At 26.2% G+C, this 17,625-nt stretch overlaps 1 protein-coding gene across 1 annotated transcript; it reads right to left on the reverse strand.

Moving 5' to 3' along the window:
- Positions 1-260: 260 nt before the first annotated feature.
- On the reverse strand, positions 261-13,104 carry LOC128956311 (homeobox protein dve-1-like). The gene is made up of 5 exons (XM_054302012.1): positions 12,547-13,104; positions 3,920-4,046; positions 3,467-3,569; positions 729-1,847; positions 261-624 (listed from the first exon to the last, which is right to left on the reverse strand). The coding sequence occupies exons 1-5, from the start codon at positions 12,995-12,997 to the stop codon at positions 355-357; spliced, it is 2,070 nt and encodes a 689-aa protein (XP_054157987.1). The 5' UTR covers positions 12,998-13,104; the 3' UTR covers positions 261-354.
- Between the last annotated feature and the right edge of the window lie 4,521 nt (positions 13,105-17,625).

Consider the following 17,625-nt stretch of genomic DNA (forward strand, 5'->3'; position numbering starts at 1 on the left):
TATATATGTATATTATTTACAATTATATTACAATTATATTTAATAGTGATACTGTATATATATATTCTATGTATAATTATATATATATATATATATTTAAGACTTCATAATCTGTTAAAGCAATAATTAATAATAATTATAATAATAAAATAGATAACAAGCGTTTGTATATAAACTTAGATTATAAAGACTAGGAGGGAGAGGCTCTCATTTCAAATTATTTTTTTTAAAATCTATCAATTATTAATCATCTTATATTAATAGTTTATATAAAAATTATTAATTTATCAATTAATTAATGATAAATTCATAATATAATATAATAGTCAGTTAGTGTGTGTGTTATTATTAATTTTAATGTGCATTAATGAGACGCTCAATATTTAGTGCCGATGACTGTGGTGAGGTGTGATGCGGTGTTGTCGGGTGTTGTGTTGGTGTTGGCATAGATAGGTTGCGCTTGAATTTGGCTCTTCTATTCTTAAACCAGAACTGTATGTTTTTGGGCTCAAGTTTTGGAAACTTTCGTCTATAGGCTAAGTTATTTAGTTCTTCAGTGTAGCGGACTATTTGACTGTGAGCGGGATGGGTGTTGATTGAGAACCAGTGCTCCAAACGAGGCACCTGTAGATTTTGGTGAGTCATATAATTTTTTGTGGTTATTCAAAATGTTTTTTTTTTAAATAAAATAAATAAAACAATTTCTATTAAATTAATATGAGATATACCTCAGACATTGGGTCTATGAATGTACGACTTCGTCGTATGCGTCGACCATCAGGCGATTCGGGAAGTGATGTCATATTATTAGTTAAATTGTTATTTATTTGACTATTTGTTTGATAGGAATTATCAAAGTACTCCCTTTCCTCGTCACTGTCTTCAGCTTCGCTTAGATCACTGGATCCATCATTATTTCTATCCATTTGTTCAACTTTGATGACTGAATTTATATCGTTATTATTATTATTAATAATAATATTAGTAATAGTATTATTGCTGCAACTATTCATATCATTACTATGAATATCGTCTTCGTGTTTAATGGCGGTAATCAAATAATCGCCGTCATTATCGGTAGGACTCTCAGATCGCATTCGTTTAGATGATCTCATTGATAGATCAAGTGTTTGTGTGGCCTCGTGTGATGAATCCCCGTCTTCATCCATACTATAGTAATCATCGATTGCCGAACCATTTCTATTGGAATCATCCATACATTTGCCACTGATGTCGGAGCCAGTCTTTCCAGGACTTCCGTCATTGACCAGTCCGTCGACACCGGTCGAGTCGCCGACAAACTTCAATTCGGCTCTTTTATGAGCTGCTCTGGCATTTTTGAACCAATAGACAACATTATTGATATCCAATGGTTTTCTACCTTTTCTTGACTCTAATGAGTTCAGTTCTTTGACATATTCCATGACCTGAGCTCTTGATGGGTGTCTATTCTCTTGGAACCATCGATGAAGTTTTGGTAGTTCTAATTCTGGATCAAATGAGGTTCGTATACGTGTTCTGACTGATCCCATATTATGATGCGATTGAGTGGATGGCGGAGAGATTGTCATAAGGGCCGGGTGTTTATCAGGTGAATGTGTCGATCCATTCATCGCTAAATTCTGGTGCAATTGTTCACCATTTGTTTGGTTCATATCAATTAGTAATGGATGTGATACTGTCTGTCGCCGTGTATTTGGCTGGTGTTGGGGCTGTGGTTGTGAGGCCAGTGCTACCTGTCTGTAATGGTTGAACACCTGTTGCAAATACCATTGATCGAAACGACCTCTCGTTTCATCGTTGATCTCCTGTTCCATTCCTGGTCTACACAAACCATTCAGCATTTGCTATGAAAATTAATATTAATTAGAAAACTTGGTATTAAAACTCTAGAGTAAGTAATGTTTGCGTTAATAATGAGATTTTATTCAATAATAATGATATTAATAATTAAATGAGTTTAAAGTTAGGGATTATTTAAAAATAAAAAAAACGTTACATTTCTGTTATACAATATATTGAAAGGCTTTATAATATATATAGCCGAGAGAGAGAGAGAGAGAGAGAGAGAGAGAGAGAGAGAACTGGTTGGTATTTATTATATACAGTGAGGTTTGCAGTATTCTCTCTCTTTCACAGGCATTGGGGTATAGGGGACTGGGATGTGAGTTAACATAAAATTGATAATCACAAAAATTTGTGCACATTTTTGAAATGAAAGCTCATTACTATTGAATACATCAAACGGCACCGACAGAGACTCAAAAAGCAATCTTTAATTCCTACAAGACTTTAATCCTTCGTAATGAAGATTAAGTTTTGTGTGTCTGAATAGTATAAATATATGTATAGTAATAATATATATATATATGTTTGTGGGAATCAAATTAGGTCTCATCTCTAACTGCCTAAGCCTTTAGTACTGAATAATAATATTATAATAAAGAGTGTATTCATTACAAACACAACAACACATGAATATTCCAATACACGAATTATCACTAAATATATGTACACTCGTTTCAAACTAGACTTCAAAATATTTTAATATATAATATATGATATTATGTTTTATGCAAATCAATTTATATAGTATATATATTTTCATAAAAATGCATTTAATCTCATATTTTTCCTAACTTTAATTATTATTAAACTTTTTTGATCAAAAGCTTCCTCTTTAGTAATATTATACTACAGTATATTAAAAGTATTGTTGTTTGTATCTAAAAAGCCTACTCCTATTAGTAATAGTTAAGCTTGAGTTAGCAGCCAGTATTAAACAACATACAGTACTACTACTACTACTTCATATAAACACATATCATAAGCAAATTAATGACTCAAATTTAGCATTATTTATAAAAATTACTAAATAATAAATTGAAAGATAAATTCAATATGAAAACAAACAAATAAAAGTAATAATTTTTGCTATTTTAGCAACTCTTCAATTAATAAATATATTGAAAATTAGTTTATTATTATTGTAAAAATGATTATATCATGTATCCTCAGCTAAATAATTGTCACTTAATTGTTGCTCACAAACAGCAGCAGACAATAAAACAAAACAAAAAATCTAAGTTTACTTAATAAAAATAATTAATTATCATTTTATTTATAGTCGACACTATTGAGTGTCTTTAATGTTTGAGTCAACAATTATTAATTGAAATACAAAGTCATTTGCTATTTATTATCTATTAAGCGATTGCTTGATTTCAAATAAACTCAAATATAAAGTCAAACTATATTTGGTCTCAATGTCTAAAAATTAATACTAAACGAGAGCCCAGATTCAGTAAAAATTAATTTAAATATTATATTAGTTGACAAAAAAATTCAAGATTTAGACTAATTAACTTAGAAAACAAAATGCATAGAAAAATATAATACTATAATCTAATTAAAATAGTTAAACATGTAAAAAAAATAATAATAATTTAGATGGATTATGACATACCTGATCAATAGGACAACCAGAGTTGGCCAGTAGGCTGTAAGAGTGGGCCAATAATAGCTGAAGCAGTTTGTCCTTTAACTCATGAGCCGCGTTCATACGTGGCCTATTATCCAAATATTAACGTTTATTAACCCTTTTTTATTATTATTATTATAAAATTAACTTAAAAACATTATTACGGGTTGTTTATACTCAAAATACACACACAATAACAATACACATATCATTTGTTTTTGTTACTTATATTTTTTTGGTCATACAATACATACTCTTTAATGACATTGATAATTGATTTTTTTGTTATTTAATTTTAAAATATAGATAATAATTATGATAATAAAAATAATTTTTTAATTGTGTATTAAATTGTTTTTGAAATTTGCTCTCAATATTTAAAATAATAATAATAAACTTAAAACACGTGTAATTGTTAATCTTAATAATAAATAATACCTGTAAAGTCGGATGCGAAGAGTAGCCACCGATGAGATATCACCCAATATGTCAGCAACAGTTGCCTCACTATTATCACTGATCTGATCAAAGGTTAAAGGCTTCCAGTTCTTCAACTGAATCACACCTGTTATACATAAATACAAGTCAATCATTAATAAAGCAATTTATATGCATTTTTTGTTTGCTATTAATTTATAAGCCACAGTAACAAAAAATAATAAAAGATATATAAAATATATTTATTTATTTAATGCTATAGTTTATTGATATTAACTATGATTACTAAATAATATTTATTACTACTATAAATGCCGTAAATATTTTTCTATTGATACTACTATTACTTTTATAAATGTTTTAAAAACACATTGGGATAATTTAAGTTTATTTACAAATATATATATATATATATATATATACAATATATATAAGTATGCATAGGAATTATATTAAATAAACAGATAACACTTATTTGGAGTAAAAAACCAAATAATATAAGATCATTGAAGTCTATAAAAAATCATTATATAAAACAATACTTATTGATAACTAAAACGATTGTTATTGTCTTCTAATATCAGGTGATATATTTATAAATGCATTTCTTATATATATATTCTCTTCAATTAGTTTTAGATTATTTTATGCAAAAATTGTAATATAAATATTATATTATATATACATATATAGAAAACATAATAAAAATGCAAATAAAGGCTTTATAAGTATAATACATAAGTAAAAGGCATAAAAATAGACTGTATTTTAATTTAGAGATAAGAGAATAAAAATATTATATTCATAACAAAAAATAGTAGATTTTGATGTTATAAGAGAGAGAGAGAGAGAGAGAGAGAGAGAGAGAGAGAGAGTTATGAAAATACTATATATAAGAATTGATTTGTATTTGAAATGACTGTAAAAATAAGGAATTAGGTTTGATATGACTGAATGAATGAATGAGAGATAGTTGAGTCAGTGAGTGAGTGAGTGAGCGAGATATGGAAGAGCATTCAAATGAGTGAGTGAGTGAGTGAGAGAGAGAGAGAGAGAGAGAGAAAGAGAGAGTTTATATAAGTTTTTAAAAGTAAGAAAAAGGGGAAAACAGTAAAGAAAGAATAGGAGAGAGAAAAAAGCTTTTTATGCATTAAATTTGCCGGCTTTTAGCCTTTTTTGCATATATGCTCAACTCATACACTAAAAAGACAAGTCATACGAGTTTTTTTTTATTTAAAAAGGGAAAGTATTTACGTCTTGCATAGCATTAGCAAAAAAGCTGCTTTTCTAAGCTCAGGGAGAGTTCTCTCTCTCTCTCTCTCTCTCTCTCTCTCACTCACTACTGGTTCATTGAGTTAGATATGGGGTAAAGCCTATGCTTAAGAACTAGTAGTAGTATTGCTGTGATGTGGGGCTCATTACTTGAGGCCGAATGCAAATTCTTTGACAATACTATTTTATATACCATATTATATATAAATAAAATAATATAATTCTTTTATATAACTGTAGAGATGAAAAAAGGATACAGAATTAGACAATTTTTATATACATTTTCATAAATATATATATTATATATATAAAGATTTTAAATCCCAATATTTATAATAGAGTGTATAACTCAACTTATATTTATATTTTTTTTCTCTGATATGCCTTTCTGTCAATTGTATGTATATTATAAGTATATATACATATGTAGAGTTGAATTTATAGAAAAAATTAAACACATTTTTAAAGTATAAAATTCGTTAAAATAAGTTTAGGCAAAAAAATAAGTTGGAAGTCATTTATGCGAAAACGTAAAAACCTATTTTGAAGTCTCGATTTTGGGCTTTACTTATTAAAAATCGTTAAAAATGTTTTAAAGCCCTTAAATATGCGTAGGAATTGGGTAGACATCAGAGAGAGAAATTATGGGGAATATAGTAGTAGTAGTAGTAGTACTGTTCACTTCAAGATATATACCATTTGAATGCTATTAAATAATAATAAATTTAAAGAAAAAAATATAAAAACAAAGAGTTTTAAAGTAAGAAAAGATTAAGTTTTTAGAACCACATTATGATTATCAAAGAGTGAGTTAAAGAAAGAGAGAGAGAGAGAGAGAGAGAAAGCTTAACGACATTAACAGTGAATGAAATGCAAACATATTTTAGTGATTCACTTAAACAATCCTTTTTTGACTAATGATTTCAAGACTTTCAAAATTGTATCAAAACATATGATGGCATTAAATGAATCTTTAAGAAAAAAATATTTTCTACTTTTTTCTCCTCAAATAAAAAATAATAATATTATTAAATCTAATAAAAATAATGGTGTCTTAAGGTTTTATTTGAAGAGAAAAACAAATGAAAGTAAATTAATAAAAAATATTATTATTAAAATAGTTGTGTATTTATGCGAACGAATGATTTTGTGATAATTATCAGACAGAGACAAAAAATTATATATATATATATATATATATATAAAGACTTTAAAAAAGAAAACTAATAATCAATTTTTAAAGTCATAAAAATAATATTTAATGGACTCAGAGAGAGAGAGAGAGAGAGAGAGAGAGAGAGAGAGAGAGAGAGAGGCTTAAAAAATTTTACTTTTAAATTTATGTGATTATCATGTATTTGCAAATACAGTGTATATATGTGTGTATGTGTTAGGGTAAGTGTAGTTAAAGTACTTTTTATGCAATAAATAATTACTCGTTAGTTTTAATACAACACAAAATATTATTTGCCAATAATTAGCCATAAAATAATCTATTAATAAAAAATTACTAATCAAATGTTTTAAGACATTATTATTTAATATTTGCCTTTTCTGTGTGACATATAATCATATGCAATATCAATGCAATTGTATTTTTAAAAAGCACTTTTCCTTTACATATAGATAATACTGTGTTATATAATAATTTATATTAATAACTATATATAGTGTTAATTCTCAGAATAATCATAAATAAAATATATTTAAAAATATTATTTTTCAAAAAAAAATAAAATTTAAAAATAAAGTCAATAAAACTCATATATAGTATAGTTTACACATATTGACTGAAATAATATATTGATCTAAACAACAGTTGATTTAAGACTACTATTAAATATCAAGAGGAAGTCTTGAGCTAATGAAAGTAGTTTTACGTTTGGATTATTTAATAACTATTGACGTAATTCACTATTGGACTCAAAAAACAGATTATTTTAATATCTAATATATATATATATATAGTATATATATAGTATATTTAATACCTATAAAATACTAATTAAGTGCTAATAATAATGATTTCTATAATTAAATTGAATACATTTGCAAAACATCAAATTAAATAAATCAATAAAAAGTTATGCATAAATTATTATAATTTTATATTAAAGATATTGATATTAATTAAATTTTGATATTATAAATAACTAAATAAAAAGCATAACGAATTATTTATTATACATTATATAAATTATGGTAAATCATAATTCAATAGTCAAAACAAAAAACAACATATAATCAAATATAGACAACGATTTATTAATATCCATATATGTAATGATTAGCTATAAATTTAAGGCTTGTTATTTAGAGACACATAATATGTGTTGTAAATGTTTGAATTAGTGGTGTATTTCACAGAAAGAGAAACAAAAATGATAACAAATAGACTGTTAATCTAAAATAAGTGAGTGTTTCTGCAAAGGAAATACTGACTGATATAATAATGGCATAAATAGTAATCAGTGTTAAAAATAGTCATTTAAAGCAATTTAGTTGTGAATCGACTGATAAGTTGTATTTATATATAAATAGCATTAGACAGAGAAACACAAAAAATGCACACATTTTTAATAGCAAATGGACAAAAAATATATACATCAATACACACACACAACAAAATAAACACAAATTGTGTAATATTTATATACAGTATATATTAAGTAAGCAAATTACTACTTAAAAAGCGTCTTGTCTTACATATGAAGCGTTAAATCAATACGTAAAATGTATGATTAAAAATCGGTTTGTGCTGTCAATCAATATGTTAACATAAAAATTAGAGTTTTAATTAAGTTTAATAAAAGCAACTTTTACGACATATTTGTAGTTTTAAAATATTTAATATATAAATATGAAAAGGGTATTGAAATAGGATAAACAATTGTTGTGTCATTAAAATAAGTGAAACTTTGTTGAGGACACACACAGGCATCGATATAATCATTATAACAATAGTTATATAACTTTTATTTAGAGCATAAACTACTGTCTGTAAAGCTAAAGCCTAAATCCCTGTCATTATTATTAGAGTACATAAAATAATAATAATATAAAATCCTCACAAATAGAAAGCGTTATATAGTAGTGATGCCAAACTAGATGTGGTATATATTGAAAGCCTTATCTCTACCAATATAGTCATCCCTGTGTGTGTGATGTGTATCTCAAAACTTTATTTTATGGTTAATCCTTGCTTTAGATGACTATCTGTCAAATGATGACAGGATTAACTGTTTGTTAGACATGAAGTTGCCATACATTTCATGTCTAAATATATATATAACAATATTATTGCATTTGAATCCTACAAAATATTATATATGTTATATAGTTTTTTCTCCTCTCATTCCAGTTATAACTTATAACTCAAAAGTTTTAGCATCGGATGAGTGCTCACTCCTATTCTACCCCGTAATTAGACGGGTATTATCCGGCTCTCAGCTTCACATCGATTGCCGTCTAAACTCTACTAAAAAATCGTTTTTCATATTCAACGCATGCTTTGCTATCAAGTATTAAATATTAGGGCTGAAGATTAAGTTTTGATCCCTACCAGTGCTGAGCCAATGGCTGTCAGGGATTTTTTGGACAAAATCAAGCAAATGCTTTACAATAGATCTAAACCAGAGATTGCAGCAGACATTTAAACCAAACTAAACACTGAAATCTCGGGTTATAAAATACATAAGGGCTGCTCAGGGTATACATACAACACACTAAAGGGGGGCTAATCATACTAAAAACCATATCAAGTGTCGGCGCTCAATGTCGACCCTAACTCCCTCACTGGAAGTCCTTGAGATTAAGCATAGAGAGAGAGACTCCAATTAAGTGACTCGGAATGGGACGACTCTTGACGACACCTCATATATAAATATAAAAAACAAGAGATAGATTCACGAGTTATGCCTATAAACTTGTCTTTACTGTTAAATCCTTATATAATATGATTGTCGATGAGTTGAGGAATGTCTGGTGACTAACTCTCTAATTCAAAACTTCACTATAATACTGTACTAACAATATATAAGCAATGTTTAACTTTTTTTTTGTTTTGTTATTTAAGTTTCTAAAAAAAGTTTAATACTTTATAATTTGAGTTTTAAGTCGTTTGAGTGTCTAATACATCAAAATATGTCTGATAAGAGCTATGAGTGGTTCCATACCAATAGTTATATACATTATATACAGACAGTATTTGCAGTGTCTTTCCTTTTTTTGACGATAACACTGATCCATGTCTTTGTCTCAATGATTGAATGCATTGGGATATAATGTGGGATAAGCTTTGCTGCCTCACAATCGCAAATTTTTTTCATTACATTTAGCTTTTAAGTACATATACTTAAAGCTGCGATAAGATATGCAGTGAAGTTTGTGTCCAACAACAAAAAATCATGCATTAAATATAAAGTATTCATATTCATAGTTATTGACTGAAGGCATAGCTTGAATTAATAACTGCATACACAGTGTTTATATAGTATTTGACTGTAACAACTAGTATAGACACACACACATACAGTCTAAACTTTAAAGTCTCAAATTATACCCATAGACATGGATTTATTGAATAATGGTTAAGGTCTGGTCTCTATGCAGTACTACTACTACTACTACTACTAGAAGTGGTAGTAGTAGTGAAACAAATTCTTTACATTAACTACTGGTCACGTATTGACAGACTTTGTGGCTAAAAGATTCATACATAACAACAACAACAAATAGCACAGCATTTTCTATCATTGTATATATATATATATGTTTCACATGAGTTATCCAATGATTAGCACCAAAGCTGTGCTGCCTATCAATGGATTAACTCAATGCTGGAGATGAGGGGATGTACACTCTCTTGTCAACGTATGCCGTCATAAATGCATTTATTACTACACTATTACTACTGGTTTGCCAAACACATACATACATACACACACACACACACACTCTCTACATATGTATTGCCTTTTTCTTTTGTTGCCATTGTGTGCCTCCTTTTCAAACCACTGTATTAATCACTATTACATAACACATTCACATAAGTCATAGTCGCTTATTAACTCAAATATATTCATTGTTATTACCATTTTTTTGTGTGCCTTAATTTGTACACCCAATACATAGGCAAAACCATAGACACACCATTATTTACATATTCAGATAATTCTCTAACACTTTATCATTAATATAAAATAAACTAGCATGATAATATATAAATACTAATAATAACAATATTTATAGCTAAATCGTATATAATTTTCAACTCATGTTTAAACCTCAATTGATAAATTTGATTAGTTTTTGCAGTACATATCTAATCTAAACATTTTGATTATTAATAAAACCTACTTCTAGAGAGAGAGAGAGAGACAACTTAATGTACTATACATTTTGACTTTACAATAATTTGGGGGATTATTTTATTTAGGATTAACCTATTTTTTTATTGATATATTATTATTATTTATTTTAACTCTCATTTCAAATAGTTCACTCTATTTATCGTTATAAATAAAGTACATTATATATTACACATACTGGTAATAATATTATACACACAAAATTATACTTAATAGCTATCATAAGGATATTGACACAAGTAATAAAATTGTATTAACAAAAACCTAATACAGTAATAGCAAAATAAATAGTTGTTAGACTAATATAATAAATAATCAATGCATTGACCAATAGTAATCAACTTCTAACGTGTCAATCAATTTACAATTTATCTATTGTTAGTATTATTATTATTAATGAAAAATAAGTTATTTGTGAATAATATTCATTATTACTATTTAAATATCAAAATAAAAATTTGTATACAAAAAGTAATAAATCAATATTGGAAAATGTCTTTCCATTATTTTATTCACAAAATTGTATATACATTATATATATAAAAGGAGATAAAAATTATTTATTGTCAACATTTCTACCAATAGTGTATAACTTAAACTAAAAAATATTTAGGATATTTGAGATTAAGTTTTTCAGAAGATTAAAGTTGTTATGTTTATTGCTGTTTAGTATTTATTTGGTGACACCGGTATGTGGTATAGTAACTACCAATATATAAATATATATATATATATGCCATCACTGGAACGGTTACAGTGACAGCAATGTCTATCTAATACTATCCGAGTCTTGCATTTCGTGCTGTTTTTATTTAAGGATGGATTAGTCGTTAGGATTAACTATGGCTTCGATTCAATTGTATAGATAGTACTGTTGTTGTGTTGTTATTGGAGAGAAAAAAAGGTTAGCAAACTGTCAGACAATAGAGTAGGTTTGCCATCGCATAGAGGGCTCACACGTCAGGTGTAAGCGGATTATCGACAGTATATACACTATTGGGAACCGCTCTTAATCTTTAGATATACTCTCTCTCTCTCTCTGTATTTAACAAATTTTTATCAAACTGACGCCTTTAACATATATACTGCACAACCATTTCATACATTTTTATAAACTATCTCAACATAAATATTAAATTTATCGCTACTATAACACACAAGCTTTTTTATTATTAAAAACAACTGTCCATTAGATATGTTTTACTACAGTATATACGCTATTAAAAGCTATATACTGTAGTGTACAGCAAATTAAAAGGTATTATCATTTATAACAAAGTATTGAGTACTCATTAATTGGGACATTAGTGTCAAAAATTAGAGGCAACGATAGGTCAGTTAAATTGGTTATATTTCTCTGTACTTTATAACACATGTTAAGCCCATTTAATAGCTAATCATATCGTTGTTTTTCTTGAGACTCTTTATTTTTGGTTAGCCATTAAAACATGAAAATCGTTGCAACAATTTGATCCAAATGTGGATATTCGGGACAATATTGGATATCACATTAAAAATAGTGGATGTTTTACGCCCAATATTTTTTCAATAATAAAAAAAGCAAAACTCCCACAACTCGTTATATTATATAACAATAGACAATATATATATACAGTATATACATACAACACATAACCAGTAAAATAGACAGACAGCCAAATGTAATGAATGATAATAAAAGTGAGAGAAAAATAAATTTAAAGTATAAGTAAAAATATATAAAGAAGTGATAGAAAAGATAGAGAAAGAGAGAGAAACTAAAAGTAATAATAATAATACAAATGAAATAAAGCAGTGATTAGTCGTGTGTGAAGACTAAGACTATTCATAACTTATATTATATTTTATTATATAATAAGTGCTAATCTATAGTACATTAATGGCATCACAATTGACACAACAAACACATAAAACCTCTCTCTCTCTCTCTCTCTCTCTCTTAATGACAACAATAATCTTAACAGAGAAATGGTTTTTGAGACATACCTTTGGCGCCGACTATTTCAGCCGATGTATAGCCGAGTTTGAGTAGTGCTGTCCGCACCAGATCGTGAAAGGGCACTGCCGACGGTATTATGGCATAAGTGTCCTGTTCGACAACAACCGGCAAACTATTGGCCAAACTTGAAGCCGTAGAGTCAACACTTGACGATGAGGTAGTGCCAGATGTATGTCCAGTTAGTACATCAAATGTACCCATCGATGCCGAACTGGCCGATGTTCCCGTCAGAGTCGTATTGGTGGTGGTAGTGGTCGAGGCATTGTTTGCCGGCGACGATACTCTTTCGACCAGACAGTGAACGGGCAAATTGGTCGACGACTTGATTGTGGCCGCATTGTTTCGGCCGACATTTTCGACTGCTTCGGTTAGTGGCGTCTGGACATTGGCCGCGACCCACGCCTCGGCAAATGTCTCCATCATTGACTGGAAATCCATTGATCGTTGAGTGACACTAACATCACAACAACAACATTACTAATAACTCATAACACTATGTGAGCCACTCTTTCAATACAAACACTAACAGAAAGAGAGAAACAGAGAGAGAGAGAGACTAACACACACTCTATGTATATATTGTCTGTAATATCTGAGTCCGGATTTGTTTACTATAACATCAATAACAATGTTTTTTTATATAATAACTTATTAAATATCTAATAATGATTCAAATAAATTGTTTTTATAAATAATATAAAATAAATAAATTAGTTTAGTTTTTAAATATATTGAATATATATTAAATTAAAAAAATTAAATCAAATTATTTATGATTTAATGATTTTTATTTCTCTATTGACTTGAAAACTATCCGGACTTTGGTATATAATGTGTGTGTTTGTGATGTCATGTATTCATGCGCTACACACACACACACTAGTTATGCGCATTGTGTGTGTTATTACCAATGGAGAGTGCGATTAGTCTTTATCCCAATCGACAAACACAATGTATTTACTAATACTGACGGGTAATGTAATATGTGTACGACTATTAATACGCACACACACACTAATAGAATATAGTTCTACTCATTCACACCTATTATTCAATAGTTATTTAGATTTAATTTTTCCTTTACATAAAAAAACCACTTTATGTCTGACAAACATTTTTTTAAAAAAATTTTAATTTTTTGAAAAATAAAATTAATATTTTTTTTTATATATAAATTGCTTTATTATCTCTTTATATATTTGATTATTAAAAAATTGTGTAATCTTTATGTTTCTTTTATTCATCTCTCTCTCTCTCTCTCTCTCTCTCTCTCTCTCTCTCTCTCTCTCTCTCTCTCTCTCTCTCTCAAATTACCTAAAAAATATTTTCATAAAACTTTTTTTATTATATTAGTTTAAATCATTTATATATATATATATATATATATTTTAATCATATAAAACTTTTTTTTATATTGAACTATATTTCTAGTAAATTATAATAATAATAATAATAAAATAAAATTTGTCTAATAATTATTTATTTATTTTTGTTTAATAAAATATCTAAACCATTATATTTTATTATAAAGTATATAAAATAAAAGCTAAAAATCTGAATAATTTTTTTGGTTTATCGATTGAAAATTGTATAAATTTATTTTGTTAAAGAATAAAAAGTTTTTTAATAAATATAATCAAAATATTTATAAAAATTTATACAATAAATTGTCATCATATATATATATTGTGGTAATAATTTTTTGTATGAGTATATGATATGATAATTAACTTATAATAATAATAATAAATACCAAGAAATAGAGATTCAAGAATTTTTAACCCAATTTTCTATCTAATATCTAATATATATATAAAACTTTTATATATATTAAAACTCTTTTAATAAATATTTAAACGCCGTCTTTCATACAATAATAAGTTATATAAAATAAAATATTTTTATTTATTTATTTATAAGTATAGATAGTTTAAATTTTATTGATGGCAATAATCTTATACATATATAATATATATTTTTTAGTGTCATATTTTTCTGAGATTCACTTGTTTTTATGATAAAAAAAAGTAAAATAATAGATTGAGAGTACTATAAGCTTGCGATAAATACATTATATTGTTTATAATACAAAATATTGTTAATAATAATAATCATAATCATTATAATTATATTATTTTATGAACCACTAAAATAATGGGATACAGTCTTATGGCATATCGAGATAAGGCATATATACAGTACAAAAATGTGTGTTTTATTATTTATATATAAGTTATACGATATATATTATAACATATATTATTAACAATATAATAAAATTATCAACTCTTTTATTTAATAAAAAAAGTGACCAAAGATTTGAAAGTATTTTGCAGACAATTACTTATAATTATTATTATAAATGTATATATCATATATAAAAAAGGTTTACCGCTTTAATGAATTTCTTATATGGGATTGAAGATAAAAACAGTAGTAATAATGCAGTAATAATTATTATTATATTATATGATTACTATATAATCATAATTATTATTATTTTATTATTGTTTAGTGTGTTTGTGTGTTAACAATATGTTTAAACGTGTGGTTTCGTTAAACTTGAAAGGGATGAGATATCCCTCAACTGTTTGATATCCCAAATAATAAATGAATGATTACTTTTTTTATTATATTATATCTATATATTAAAAAATATGTTATGATTATTATTAAAGTACATAATATAATCATTTCATTTTAGCCTAACTTATGTCACCAGTCAAAGGCACAGATAGATAGATAGATATATAGATATGTCATTAAATTATTGCTCACAATTTTTTATATATTATTATTATTATTACGATAAAAACCAAACAATTTTTATATATTTTCTTATCACAACTAATATAATATAATATAATAATTGTTTATTTCTATTCATTTGATCTAATTTTTACAAATTAACAGAAAATCTTTCTGACTATACATGTATTATAATTTTCAGTACAATATGTATGATCTAATACTGTATATACAGTAATATTAAATACAAAAGAGTCAAATATACAGTATTTTTATTGTAAAACAAACTATTGATATAATATAAGAATAGAGAGAGAGAGAGAGAGAGAGAGAGAGAGAGAGAGAGAGAGAGAATAAAAAAGGTTTTGAGTTCAATCAGTATAAGTTAACAAATAATAGTCTCTTATTATTATTATAAACCATTTTACATTTCATACCTGTGCCTCCTTTTCATTGAAGATAATAATTCCTAACAATATATATTTGACTTTTATTTAAAAAACTTTTAACTCAAATATACTTTTTATTTTATATACTGTATATGTAATAGACATTTAAAACTGCGGTGAAATACTTGCTGTTATTGTATTGTATTATATTGTCAGTGAGATTAGCGGTTAAAAAAGCGGACCATTGATTGAATTTAACGATTGCTTTAATAAATAACAAATAAAAAAGTGATTCAAAAAAGTTTTTTTTATAGATAAGACAAAAGTTAAGTTACGTTTTATTATTTAAAGATAACCTATGATTTTTTGTCGATTGTTATTATTATAATTTTTATTATGATTGCTAGTATGATATTATACTTTCATGAATTTTAAAAATATTTTTTAACTTTATATACACAGATACTGTATATCTTACACAATAAATTTTAGTTAGACATCAAAAATAAAGTTATTATGCATTTATGCAAAACAAAGTGTGTTTAATGATTATTGAAATATCTGTTAATAGCTTTTTTGGTGAGACTTAAAAAGTGTCTTATTTTTCACAATAATTATTAATCAAAATTAAAAACTTCGAGACATGTTTTCCATAATAATTTAGACCCGAAAATATAGTAAATAGACATTTGAGTACCAAATTGTTTATATTTTTTTAATTATTTTCTTTTAACGGATCACTTAATGAAATGTCTTTATGTTATATTAATTACTTTTCGGTGAAAATCTTTTTACTTAACTATAGTTTAGTATTATTTTTTCAAAGCAAATAAAAATATTATATTTGATAAGACGGTTTGAAAACTAATATTTGACACAACAGTCTTATTTGACAACAATATTTGATCCAAAGTCTAGCTATCTATCTATCTATATGTATATATATATATAGTTATTATTGGTATAAACGTGTATTTAATAACTCATATAATAAACAATAATACTGTAATAATTTTTTTTAAAAAGTGTTAAATTCAATGAAGAATCCGAGTGTGAAACATATACACACATATCGATTGCATATATTTATTATTTGGCTTAAAAATTATATATTATAAATGATTTGTCTTTTCTCGTCTTTTTTAAAAAAAGCAATGAAAACATATATATATATATATATATATATATATATATTTAAAACAAAAAACAACTAACAAAAACCTATCCAACCATTAAGGCTTTCGTTAAAATGTGTAGTAATAGAGATAATTACGTAAAAATGTTTTGATTGAAAATTCAGGCATTGATTGAACTAAAACTATTAAACTCTTAAGAGAATTAAAGAGCTTTTTGACTAAATAACTATTTATTAGTAAACATTTTTTTTGTTGTGTTTTAAATGAATATTTATAATACATACACATATCATATCATTACATAATACAGTATACACTACACTCTTAAAAAACATGCACTACATTGTACTGCAAACAGCCAAAGTGTATATCAGTTTATAATAATTATATATATATTTATATATAGTATATATTTAAAAATATAAAGATATTACTATAAATTAAGTCTTAAATTATATATAAGTTCAAAGTCCCAATTGAATGACTGCTTTTGCAATACATTGCAATAAACTATAGTATAAATTACATTAAATTTATAAAATTGTATTTTAATGATTAATGAAATTTTTCATTTCCAACTCAATATTTGTTTTTTATGGCCAAAGAGTTTAGATTTGTTTTATTTGAATAATTTTCTACAATATCTATCATTTATAGCTATAACTCTCGGAGTTTAACAACAAAATGACAAAAACAAGAGCAAGAAAGAGAGAGAGAGAAACTTCAAAAAACCATTTTTGATGGCTTGAAGAGGAGGTGTTATGTCTTCAAATTCAATAGATTTGATAAGAAA

Source organism: Oppia nitens, unplaced genomic scaffold (genome assembly GCF_028296485.1).
Source record: "Oppia nitens isolate AA-2021 unplaced genomic scaffold, nextdenovo-longstitch-racon4-pilon3 scaffold2_pilon_pilon_pilon, whole genome shotgun sequence".
NCBI lineage: Eukaryota > Metazoa > Arthropoda > Arachnida > Sarcoptiformes > Oppiidae > Oppia > Oppia nitens.

What these genes read in the sequence shown, in the direction of transcription:
- LOC128956311 (XM_054302012.1), bottom strand. Translation starts at nt 12,997, where the DNA reads ATGGATTTCCAGTCAATGATGGAGACATTTGCCGAGGCGTGGGTCGCG. An exon ending in CTTCGCATCCGACTTTACAG is followed by an intron (nt 3,570 to 3,919) that starts GTATTATTTATT and finishes TTTGGATAATAG; the next exon opens with GCCACGTATGAACGCGGCTC. An exon ending in TCATAGACCCAATGTCTGAG is followed by an intron (nt 625 to 728) that starts GTATATCTCATA and finishes CAAAATCTACAG; the next exon opens with GTGCCTCGTTTGGAGCACTG.